Source organism: Pelodiscus sinensis, chromosome 22 (genome assembly GCF_052426305.1).
Source record: "Pelodiscus sinensis isolate ZL-2025 chromosome 22, ASM5242630v1, whole genome shotgun sequence".
NCBI lineage: Eukaryota > Metazoa > Chordata > Testudines > Trionychidae > Pelodiscus > Pelodiscus sinensis.
Window position 1 is genome coordinate 4,839,914 of NC_143073.1, and position 12,750 is coordinate 4,852,663.

Genomic DNA, 12,750 nt, shown 5'->3' on the forward strand with positions numbered 1-12,750 from the left:
GACAGCTCCTTGTCAGCTGCTCCTGCTTTGCCAGTTCCTCGTTAACAGGGGAGTTGGCTCCAAGCTCTCCTAGGGCAGCCCTCGGGACAAGACTTTGTCACAGCCCTTTATCCTGGGAACGTGCATTCTGCCCATTTCTGAAATGTCTCCTGAAAGTATGTTTTGCCCCCAAAGAGTGGGGGGTTCATGCCAGTACAGTTTTACACACTAGTCCCATCCCTTCCTTCCCCACAGGGCTCCTCTCCCTGACATTTCCTCATCTATTGTAATAACGAACCACACAAACAAACAAGTATTTTTGCTAATTTCACCCCCCTCCCCGGATCCAAATGAGCCTGGTTGTTGGTTTCCTCCATCCTTTGCTACAATGGTGTTACATGCCTCTTGGGGAGTCTTACATTCACTGCATACACCTAGAGAAGTTAGATAAAAAACCATGCAAAACTCTTGCTGAAAGTTTGCAACTTTCAAACAACCTTTGTTCTTAGACTCCAGAATGATAACCCCCCACCAATCAAAACCAGAGAGAGACGAAGCAGGCTGCTCTCTCAAACAGAGAGGCAAAATTCACCTACCTGGTTATAGGCTGCTGCCTCTCTCCAGACTGACTGCTACGACACCCAGATTGCACACGTCTGTTCAGACAGCAAGCCCAAGCAGGCAACCCCACTGAAATTTAAAGTGATAAATCACAATTTTAACAGTTTTCATAAAGCAAAGGAATAGAGATTATTTGAATCGATGCTAATACCGTCCGATCTGATAAATCTCAGAAGCACAGACAATATGCCACCTGAATTGCAGCCTGAAGACTTTCTCGTTAATGGCATCCAATTATAACTAGAATATTACATCTGAGACACTAGCCAAGCTGTTACCCCATCTGAGCTCGAGTTTCTCCTCTAACAGACACTAAGACAAAGGAATATTTTCCCCTAGGTTTGCTCTGCCAACTTTCACAGAAGGTGTTGAATGGGGCTATTAATATCTCCTGACCCTCTTTTTTTGTTGTTGTCATGCATCTTGCCCCACTGATCTTTAGAGGAAATTGAACATTTTCCTCTCCACGTGACAAAGTCTTTCATCAAGCGATCCATTAGCTAGCAGGCGTCTGTTGGTCTCACAGCATCACCTATGCATGATTGAAGAACGGCACGAGATGTCCCACTATGCAGTTGGGATGCTTCTAGTCTATCTGCACAGTGAGTATTTCAGCCTGATTCATTTCACGCTTGTTTTCTACCTTGCTAAAAGCAATTTGCTGTCTGCACAAGGACCTTCTGCAATTCCAAGAAGTGCTAACATCAACCTGGTGAGAGAGAAACTCACATCTTTTAATACATCAATTGCAATCTAAAGAGAGGTGATGAAATATTCTATTTTAAAATACCATGAATGTCAGATACTAGCATCTTGAAAAGTTTCTTGTTAATATCCTGGATTTGGGAGTAAATCTACTTTTTTTTATGCTGGTATCTTACACAGGGGCTGATGTATTTTTCTGTAGAATGGTCAAAGGGAGAATTTGAAACACAGAGGGCTGAGTTAATAAAAACAGGAAGAATTTGAAACACAGAGAGCTGTGTTAATAAAAGCATCTCTCGTGTACAATTTAATTGAATGAAGGGTTTTTTACCATTGATTTGGATGATGAGTATGAATGGGAATGTGTAGTCTGATAATTAGGGGCAGGGAATTAGAAGTTTTTACCTCTGTGTTCTGAACTGTGGGGTTGTTTTTTGTTGTTACATGGCATTAATTACCACACAGGCTATATGAATCCTAACAAAATAAATGGCTAGAAATAGAGAAAAATTAAAATGACCCTCTAACAATGATGCACTTTGTGTTAGTCTTGGACCCTCTGCTCTATAAAGTATATTGCAAAAGCCCATACTTTCCCAGTGCTCACTGTATTAACATATTCTTTCCTGCCCCCTTTTCCCTCCTCACATAGTGACTGCTTCGGAAGAAGGGATACAAATCTGGCAAAGCCCAGCACAGCTGTGGCTGACCTCTGGACAATCGGCACAGCTGGAGTGTATAACTTCGAAAAGCGAATGGACCATGCTGTGGTACAAGGAGCAACCGAGCGGCAGCTTGCATAGCATTCACCAAAGTTCTGAGTTTGAACCTTCCAGTGAAAAATACTCGAGTAAGGTGAACGCTGCGGGAACCACTTTTTCTCTCAAGATCAATAATGTACAAAGAAATGACTCAGGGGTTTATTACTGCGGCCTCTCTGCCTCTGTGTTTCTACAGCCCAATTTCGGGAAGGGGACCAGACTCGTTGTCACAGGTGAGTTTTCAATAGCTCAGAACACTGATAACCTAATGCTAGGTGCTTGGGAAAAATCCTCTTTTCTTGGATAGATTGTGGCTGGTCCTCCTGTTTCAGCTTTAAGCCATTGGTATTTGCATATAGAGGCAGCACGATCCAGGAAATTGGTATGTTACATAAGGAATCAGATGATTCCTACAGAAACAGAGCCTAGGACATGGGATATGTTTAGCAATTCTAGTAAGAAGTTAATATTAAGGAGATTCTTTTCAATGAAATCACCAAATTTCATGAAAGGATTCTGCCCTTGTTTTCATACAGGAGAATAATCATTTGCTCAAACAGCAGAGCATGAACTGAACATAATAATTCAACACACAAGTAGCAATTTCTATGTATTTTTCATCCGCACTCTGTGCAAACACTCCAACCACTGTATATAGAAAGGAAGTCATGGAATTACTTTGGGCATTTCTAGAGGCTGCGGCCCAGTCAAATGGGATGAATGTGGTAACGGAAACATTTAGACTGACTATAAATATCTAACCAAGAATGAATTCTCCATCAGATTTTTCAACCATAGATCTCAAAGTAACTTGATACCATGAATAAGCAGCATTTCCTTGACTTTATGTTTGGAGAAACTGAAGCACAGATGCAAGGTGAATTTGTCTTTAAGGTCACAGAATAAGGCCTTGTCTACACCGGCATGTTTTGTTGCCAAAAACTGCCTTTTGGCGACAAAGCAGTGCGAGCGTTTACACTGCAATGCGACTTCTGTTGGGAAAAACATCCAGTTTTGGTGACAAAAAAATCCAGCCCTGGGAGAGACTTTTGTTTTTTCTCCTCCCTTTACTGTTGACAAAGAGCCAGTGTGGACTCAGCTGTTTGTTTTGTCAAGGGAACTGGCTTCCACCAGTATCCCACAAAGCCAGCCCTGATAGCTATGCTCAGTGTTTTGTGATCTCTGCTGCCCTGCAGGCAGGCACTCCTCCCCTTTCAAAGCTCCAGGAAGTATCTGACAACTGAGCGAGCTGCGCCATTTGGGGAACAAAAAGCAAATCATTGGAGTGCTCCTGTTCTGCCCTGCTAGGAGCACAGTGGCAGGCAGGCTGCTGCTGCAGGGGGAGGGCTGGAGAGACTGCGGTGTTGCTTAGGCATTCCTTGGCATGGAAAGCTCACAGAGCTATGAGGGAATCCCAGCAAGTGCAGGCATCAGCTTTGCCTTCCTGCAACACTGCTCTGTGGGATGCCTCCACAGAGGCATAGCGAGGGTGTTATGCGCCCTGGGGCAAAAGCAAAATTTGCACCCCCCTCCCTGCCACCATGTGTCAGGACCCTAAACCTGGTGCACAGCTGAGCCTGGCCCTGGGAGGAGGGGGGGAGCTTGTACCGCATCTTCCCCCACCCCCTCCAGTTTGGGGCGGGCACTATCGCACTGTTGAAGAGGGAGGAGGGTCAGGATGGGGGTGCAAACGCAGGGAGGAGGCTTCAGCAGGTGGCGGTGAGTGGAGGAGGAGCAGGTGAGCAGAGGTATGATGGGGGAACAGAAGGGAAATTACCCCCCACACACACACACGCACATCCTTTGCTACGTCAGTGAATGTACGGGTACGTCTACACTAGCCCCTAGATCAATCTAGGGAGGCTAATTGCAAATCAACCCTGGAATTTAAATATCCCGCGCTTGATTTGCATGTTTTAAAGCCCCTAATTCGAATTAGCTGGTAAACCTCATTGCAGGAGGAATACCAGCTAATTCGAGTTAGGGCCTTAAATTGGAATCCTGTTTCACTGCCGCGTGTAGACGTGGGCAGTTACTTCGGGCCAGTCAATTTCTAAAATGGCGACTGGCTGGGAACATGCAACTCAAGCACGGGATATTTAAATCCCAGGCTTGATTTGCAATTCCAGTCGCCCTGATTAGCCTCCCTAGATCGATCTAAGGGGCTAGTGTAGACGTACCCTAAGAGATTAACTTACCTGTTAAAATAAGACTCAGAAAAAAACTTTTAAATAAAACTCACACAACGTAAGAATCACCCTAACTTCCTTGAAGGCACTTGAAACAATAAGTAGCCCAAGGCTGAGAATACACTGCAAGCGAGGCTTTCTGTCTGCCATGAGGACTTTTTCCTTCAGGCTGCTGTAAGATTCTATCCTTCAGTAAAGGAGAGACATCTCTCTGAGCTGCTCTTCCAAATTTCACACAAGCCACTCAACTGAAGCCATAGATGTCAAGATTCAAGGCCAGCCTTGCCCTTGACAGACTGCCTCGCCAGGTATTCACAATCACAACATCCAATTTTTTATAAAGTACCCCTTTAAAAAAATTTATAAGTACCCCCAGTACCTACAGTTTTCAGATGCACAACATTTTTTCTGCCATTGCAACATATTTGTTTAAACAACTTCATCATATCCCCATCACTCCTTACAAGGTACATTGCCCATAGAGGTCAATGGGGCTGGGCTATTTTATATGTAAAGGTACTGAGAAATGTATATGTCAATACCATGATGGCAATGTGTATATTAGTTAAATAATACCGAATAATAATTGCCAAATGACACCACTTCCCAACCTGCTTACAAAGGGCCTGATACAATTTAAATTTTAATCTAGGATGGAGCCCAAAACAATCTGTTGATATGACCCAAAAAGATCCAGATAACATTTAGTCACCCTTCAAACATATAAGGGACCAATCAGTAAAAGCCCCACTAACTGGTAGCGGTGATCTTTGAAGAAAATTGGAGAGACTTTGAATTTACTTTTTCTGACAGCAGCGCTTTCTCTCACTGAACGTGGGGTCTTCAGCAGAGGTTCACTTGATGCGTCAGAATAACACAGAAATGCGTTGTCACAGCTAACTCCATTCAGGTCAAAGCAACGTGCACCCCAAAGACAGAAGAACAAATCCCTCGAAGCTGGAAGTCAAAACCTCTCACCTCTTCACAGAGCTCATAAAGGGTCTTGTTCACCCAGAGACACAAGTCATGACAAGTGTCTCTGGAGAGAGACAAAACGTCCTGCCACTCTGTAGACGCACCAAGTGTTTTCACGTGGCATCTCACCACGCTGTTTAGATCGACTGCTTGGATGAGGAAGACTCACGAAGAGTCTGTCCATCATCCACACTGGAGCCACATGGTGATTTCACTTCCGTGAGAACAGACCTGATCTCTCTGGGCTCTTGTGGAGCAGCAGGGAGCCTGCAGTGGTCTCTTGCGGGGGAGAGGCCAGGGGTGCCTCTACTGCAGTGGTTCTCAAGCTTTTTGGCCTGTGGACCATGTGTCTCAATATAAACCTTTCCACAGACAGCCAGTTGCTAATGGAAACCCACCTTTAATTACACAATTATACCCAAGCCATTTTGCTAGTGCTGCAGCTGGGGAGAATGGTTGAATTTCAGTTATTAAACAGATGAAGTGTTTTAACTTTCTCATGTTAGTTTATCAAACTTCATTTTAAATAAAGTAAAATATTAATTTATGTCCAATACAAAAGGTTTCAATGTTTTCTTTACTTATTGCAGGGGGTAGGCAACCTTTTTTGGATCAGGGGCCACTGACCCACAGAATGATCAGATGGGGTCCGCACAAGTGAGAAACAAAAAAACTCCTCCCAAAACTCCAACCCTCACTTAGGTGGCCCCCAACTGAGACACCTCACTCCTCTGGCATTCCAGCCTCAAGGGAAAAGGGGAAGGGACAGGGAGGACTGAGGTTCAGGGCTTTCCATAGGCTAGATCTGCTTTCTGAGGAATTTTATGGACCCCTTAGGTTCTAAAGTGGGGGCAAAAATAAGGGGTTCACTGTGTGTGAGAGGGCTGCCAATGAGCGGGACAGGGATGGGGTGCAGGATCTGGGAGGGAGGTGGGGGGCAGAAGGGGTGAGTTTGTGAGGTCTGGGTGGGAAGTAGGGAACAGAAGCAGGCTGGATGTAGGGTGGCTGGCCAGGAGGAGGGAGCAGATTGGGGGGCAGGGTGTCTGGCTAGGAGGGAGGGTGTAAGGAGGGGACTTGGATAGGAGGTTGGACCTCCCTGGTCTGGCACTCTCTGCACCTGACTGATCTCAGATGAAGGATTTTTTGGACCAGGGGAGTCATTTCAGACTCCTGGTGCCGCCCCCCCCCCCCCCAGGCTTCTTTGCACCTCCATCCCCTGCAACCCAACTGAGCTGCCCACCCCCACTGGTTCCCTGCAAAACTGCTGAGCCCAGCGCGGATTTCCTGCTCCTCCCTCTCTCTCCCCTTGAGTCTAGCTCCGAGTTCCCGGCTCCTCCCTCCTCCTGCAGCCAAGCCGGGCTCCGAGCTTCGCACCTCCCCCTCCCCCCGCAGCCCAGCTCAGTATCCCGCACCTTTTAAGTCTTAAAATCCACCTGAGCTCTGTTTCCCTGCACCTCCCATGAAACTGCACAAAGCTGCTGAGCTCAGCGCTGATTCCTTGCTCCTCCTTCCCTCCCTCCCCTTGAGTCCAGCCCTGGGTTCCCAGCACCTCTCTCCTCCTACAGCTCAGCCGAGCCCAGTGCCCCCCCCCCTCGCAGCCCAGCCCGGCACCCCCCTAGTGTGGCGCCCGGGGACCACGGCCACCCTCCTCTCCCCCTGGCTAGGCCTCTGCCTCTGCACATTGCTTTGCTCTGTCTGTCGTCCGGAGAGCTAGCCAGGTGGCCGTGAAATGTCAACAGGGCCGGGGACAGAAAAACTGGTTCCACTTTTGAGCGACTTTTCCACGTTGACAGCACTTTTGTCGCCCAACCTTCCCAGTGTTGGAAATGGAGCTCCATCCTCCTGACGGCTGCTCTGGTGTCCTTCACACCAGACGGACCAGCACTTCCTCCGCCTTTGTACCAAACTGAACGTGCTGTCAGCACTCAGCATATCATCCTTAATGGGCAAACTTCTGAAGTGTGATGGATTGTGGGGGTCTCCCAAGGTGCACGCCCCATAATGAAAGACAATGGCTTTCAAACAGGCTTAGACAAAGCCTTGGATATTTCAAACATGCTGCGCTCATGGGGCAGGGACTGGGGGGGAACTAGCTGAGCTATCGCTGGCAGCTCTTTCCAGACTCTAGTTTCCTGGACTCTCTTTTAGATGCCTCCGAGCCGAGACTTTCTGTCCTGGCGCCCTCCGACCCATGGGATGCTGAGCTTCTCCACGACCACGTGCCCCTGCTCTGCCTGCTCTTGGATTTCACTCCCCCCTGGAGTACCGTTCTCTGGGACACCGGCGAAGGGTCGTCGGAGGGCCAGACGGATGCCGGAGCCATAGATGGGGACGGGTTCTACAGCATCTGGAGCCTAACGACAATCCCGTCCGAGAGGTGGAACCAGGGGACGAGCTGCACTTGTACAGCCAAGGAGAACGGCACAGAGAGACACATCAGTGTTACCGTCGCCAAGGAAACAGGTCCAGTATTGTGTCCTCCAACCTCACTTGCCTCCCTGGGCACTTATCCTAAGCCCCTCACCATGGCATCTGGGCACCAAGTGTCAGCAACAGCCACTCTAGGCTAGAGAAACAGAACCAGACAGGACGGCTCCAGTGAATGACAATTGATGGGAGTGAGGAGAGGGTTTGGAAAACACTGAGAGTCTGTTTGAGGGGTGGGGCAGACGTTACAGGCACTCCCCCATCCTCCTCCTTCCTGCCCCAGCCCTACTGAAAATTATTTCGCAACCTGCGGGGATGAGACATGGGTTTCTGGTCAAGCAGCCAGAGCCTTCCCCTCCAGGCCAGCACAGCCAGGCCCCAAAAGGGTCACTTGGGGGGAAGAGCCAGGAGTATCAGGGAGGAAATTGGCAGAGGGAACAGCCAGATGAACCTCGGGAATAGCGGCCAGACAGCGAGACCGAATAGATAACGGAGTAGATGTCCAGGGCAGGGCAGCCCCTGTAAAGCGCTAGTGACTATCCCGCAGGGAATAATCCTGCAGGGGCCGGGGGGAGCTAGAGGGAACCCAGTGGAACCGGGTCGTCTCCATCGCTGGCTGCCAGGATTCTGAGCCGCCCCCTGGAAATAATTTGATCCTATCGCAGCCACCTGGGAGCAGGAGGCCCTAGGCTGAAATGGCCCCATGGCATAATGTGCAGGGCAGGCTGGCCGCGTTCAGGCTGGTCTACGCTGTGACCGGGTAACCATGATGTGAACTGTTGCTGGCGTGGCTCTGCCAGTAACTGCCTTAGCGTGGACGCAGTCCTACCAATGCAATGGTGCTTTCTAGCTGCACTGCTCTTTTCCATTCCTGAACCAAGAGGAGGGATGCCAGCAAGGTCACAGCGGCAAATTTTTTCAGCGTAGACGAAATGTAGCATACTGCCTGGACATTTATTTTCCTAATTGCCTCAGCGTTTCCTTCCAGCTTGTGCTGGGACACTAGGAACCCCATGGAATCCGACCAGGAAACTCAGCGATCCACACATTAGAGGAATTCTTGGCGGGGCGGGGGAAAGAAGGAAAGAGGATTCACATGACAGGTCATGTCTGCGACAATTTTTCAATGCTCCTGATCTCCGCGTACAAATGGGCAGTATGCTACAGCGCACAGAGGAATGCCTGTGGGGTTCTGGGGGAAGGATTGCCTTTTGCCCATCTGTTTTGTTAGCAATTTTCTGTTCTCACGCTCTTCTCTCTGCAGGAGACTGTAAGATTGTGTTCTACACTGGGCTGTCCTGTATTTTCATCCTGCTCCTGATCCAGCTCTCGATCTTGCTCTGGAGAAAGTGCCCGACCAGAGGTAACTCAGTCAAAACTCTCTCCGCCATAAAACAGTCACTCACCACACATTCCTATCACTGTCCCTTTGTCTGTTTCATCCCTCAGGAAGAGCTGTGCAAAAAGGGAATCCAATACCGATGAGGCAGATCCCGCAGGTAAATTGATTTTTCCATCATTGCTCTATCAGAAAGACACAGGATTGACAGCCGATGAGAACCAGTGTGCAGGCCAATTTCTAACCTAGTCTCTGCTCCTTGCCTTCCAAATTCTCAGAGGTTTCGTTTGAATTTATTCTTCTTTGCTCTTCTGGGTTTACTCTTCTTTGCTCTTCTGGGTTGTGTGGGTTTATTAGTACAGAAGAATGGCTGAGTTCCACCCCAGAGGTGGCTGCAGGACAGGGATGTGAAATAGTGTGGTGTATATTTCTGTGATTGACCCAAACTTCTAGTCTGACCTTATGTATATCACAAAGCCACCAACATCCGCCAGCCACCACACGAGGCTACCTGGGCAAACGACAGCAATCAAGAAGTCTGTACCACTGAAATATGTTTTTCCCAGTCTTAGAACACAAAATTGGATCAATTGATGCCCTTTGCAAAAGAAAGTTGTAATATCTGTTCTTTTCTTCTGTTTCAGACTGAATATGCAGCTCTGACATACAATAATAGAAATGCTCCTCTGTAACTGATGGGCCCACAAAGAAAACAGGACAGGTGATGCCAAAAAAAAAAAAAAAAAGAGAGAGCGAGAGTGAGAGAGAGAAATACAAAAAATCTCATTTAGAATGTGATACGATTTTCCTTGAAATACAACCTCCTCCATAGTCATTTCTCTGAACCCTCGTTCTGGGTTGACACCTCCATTCTTTGAAGAAAGCCACACAGGATCGATGTGTCGAGAGAGGGGTCATCATATTTACATCTTGACCGGAAGGCGTCACTTCCTGTACCACAGCGCCCCCTATCCTTATTTGAATTTGGTTCTGATTGATGGTGAAACTGTCCCCTACGAATTTGCAAAGCTCCCTTCTATACCAGAGGATGTTTCTCATCCAAGCATGGACTGTATGTGGAGGGAGCAATCTCATGGAAACCCAGTCATAAGAACATAACATAAGAATGGCCACACTAGGTCAGACCAATGGTCCATCTAGCCCAGTATCCTGTCTGCCGACATTGGCCAATGCCAGATGCCCCAGAGAGAGCGAACACAACAGGGAATCCTCATGCGATCCCTCTCCTGTCATCCATTTCCAGACAAACCTTCCCTCCCCATCCTGGCTAATAGCCATTGATGGACCTAACCTCCATGAATCTATCTAGCTCTTTTTTGAACCCTGTTAAAGTCCTAACCTTCACCGCATCCTCTGGCAAGGAGTCCTAGGCTGGTAGCGCTGTGGCATTTGGGGTCAGGGCTTAGCTAATGGTCAGGGCAGTGTTATCACATTGTTACTGTCACACGTGGAGAGCCACAAGGCTGGCTGGGCATCCACGGACAGAATATGGATGTTAAGGGTGAGACAGTGACACTGCACGTACCCTGCTGAGCTGCTGGGGTCTGAGCAGCCCCTGGAAGGTTAGTGGGAATCCCGCTGTGATAGCGGCTCCCCTGGGGCAGTGAGTGGTCCATCACCTGCCCCCCATTGCAATACAAAGGGCGTTTCCTGCTCTCAGTCATCCCTGTAAACCCAGAGGAACTCTACTCCCTTCAGCACAGTGCCGCAGGGTGTGACCCAGTGTCCGGGACAGCAGAATCGAGCCCAAAGTCCATGAGGAGCCAGCCACTTGTGGTGTACAATACACTGAGCATCATGCACTGCAGCTGCAAGAGAAAGGTGGGAAACACGAGGGAGGAGACAGATGCATGTGGCAGGCCCGTATGCAGGAATTTCTGCGTTTGTGTCGGGGTGTGCTTTTTTGTAAACGTGGACGGCAATTTTTTAAAATATAAAGGAGTTCAAAACAGTCATGCCATGAGTGTGCATAAGAGGTTAGTGAGCAAGTGGAGTGGAAACACTGGTTGGTAAAATGATTGTGACCAGAGGAGGGGTGTAGGGGGGATGCAGTGTCTGGGAAGATGTCTGGGGACAGGAGCAGGGGTGTAGAAGGTTTGGGTTACATGGAGGAGGGGAGCAGAGGGTTGGAGGAGGGGGAGGGAGGAACCGGGGTGCCAAAGGCAGGCTCTGGCTAAGAGATCTTACCTGGGTGGCTCCCAGCCAGCAGCCCAGCAGGTTCCTTAATCAGGGTCCCTGCCTGCCACACCTCGGGTGCCAAAGGCAGGCTCTGGCTCTGGCCACACCTCTGCACTGCTCACAGCAGCTATAGGGGCCATGTTTGCTGCTGCAGACACTGGCAGCCTGGGCATGAGGGGAGAGGGGCACTCCACACGCTGCCTGTCCTGCAAACAGGCAGCTGCTATTGGCCAGAAATGGGCCAATGGGACTTACTGGGGGGCGGGAGCAGTGTGAGAACCCTCTTCCCCCTTCCCTGGGCTCTCAGCATTCACAGAAGCATATGGCCCCGCAGCAGCCGGCTTCCCTGGGTGCGGAGCAGAGACAGGGGAGGCAGAGAGCCGGCTGAGGCTCCCACAGGCTGGATCCAGTGGCTTTTTGCCCAGCCCTGTTCGATACATTCAATACCACTACCCCTTCCCTTCTACCTTCCTCCGCGTATGGGGCTGCATTGTAAAAAGCAACCTGTAGCATTACAGCTATAAAATGAGGCCTCACAATCAAACCAGGCAGCATGGGCAGGCTCCGTGGCAGGGGGACCCTTCCCATTGGGAAAGCTTTGTTGCTGTTAGAAGACAGGCGGGTGCTGGCTTGAGGCCCGTGGATGGAGCCCTGCGGGAAAAGCAGCCGCCTCCCAAGGAGTCTGTGGGAGTGGCTGCTCCAGGACGGGCCAGCAGAGAGAGCCTGACCTCACACAGCTCCATCCTGACTCAGTTTCCCACCCAGGGTCTCCCCTCACACCATGGCATGATTCTGCCGGCCGGGCAGCAGGTTCCTGCTCATGGTAGCTCCTAGGAGGCTGCCCAAAGCAACCTGCATCCCGCTGGAAAGTGTCACTTCCGTCCTGTTCTGCCCCTTAAGGCTGCTGTGCATGTCGGTGCCAGGGCTGGCTCCGTATCTGGGTCGCCCTGGTCCCGCTTTGCCCCCAGTAACAGCCCCGCGTCTCACGCCCAGTGCGGTGCAGTTCAGGTTGTCATGGCTACACCCTTCCTCCCGCCGATCGAAACCACTCAGGACTTGGCTTAGACACCGGAGGGGCTGAGTTCACTGCCCCTGCCTGTGTGAGTAAGTCAGGCCCGGAGCCACAGCTCCTCTCACCAGCCCCCACCCTGAGGAACCGAGCCCAGGGGCGAAGTGGGGGGGCAGGACACAGAATGGTGGTACCTCAGAGCTGCTACTCCAAGCAGAGCCATCCCTAGGGGGATGCAAGGCCTGGGGCAACCTCCCACCAACACTTCAGGTGCAGGGCCATGGGGAACCCCCCTCTTTCACAGGCCCCACCTCTGCGTCACTGCACCCTGGCCCCTGGAGCTGCCACTGCCACCCACCACGCAGCAACTCCAGCCCCTTCCCCGGAGCTGCCGCTGCTGCCCATCACATGGTGGCTCGAGTCCTGGCCCCCACCGCTGGAGCAGCTGGGCAGCCCCTGTGTGGCCCTGCTGAGGAGGTGGGCCGGAGGCAAATTCTTGGTGCATGCCTGCACAGGCGCACACGTTAGAGGGAACCATGGTTACGA

At 50.2% G+C, this 12,750-nt stretch overlaps 1 protein-coding gene across 1 annotated transcript; it reads left to right on the top strand.

The window, feature by feature from the left end:
• Positions 1 to 1,036: 1,036 nt before the first annotated feature.
• On the top strand, positions 1,037 to 10,949 carry LOC112544998 (immunoglobulin kappa light chain-like). The gene is made up of 6 exons (XM_075907594.2): positions 1,037 to 1,202; positions 1,958 to 2,299; positions 7,379 to 7,693; positions 8,922 to 9,020; positions 9,107 to 9,156; positions 9,641 to 10,949. The coding sequence occupies exons 1-6, from the start codon at positions 1,139 to 1,141 to the stop codon at positions 9,686 to 9,688; spliced, it is 918 nt and encodes a 305-aa protein (XP_075763709.2). The 5' UTR covers positions 1,037 to 1,138; the 3' UTR covers positions 9,689 to 10,949.
• The last annotated feature ends 1,801 nt before the right edge of the window (positions 10,950 to 12,750 follow it).

Excerpts from the sequence above, each read along its gene's own strand:
- LOC112544998 (XM_075907594.2), top strand. The coding sequence starts at position 1,139 with ATGATTGAAGAACGGCACGAGATGTCCCACTATGCAGTTGGGATGCTT. Across the intron at positions 7,694-8,921 it reads TACCGTCGCCAAGGAAACAG|GAGACTGTAAGATTGTGTTC; the intron begins GTCCAGTATTGT and ends TTCTCTCTGCAG. Across the intron at positions 9,021-9,106 it reads GAGAAAGTGCCCGACCAGAG|GAAGAGCTGTGCAAAAAGGG; the intron begins GTAACTCAGTCA and ends TTCATCCCTCAG.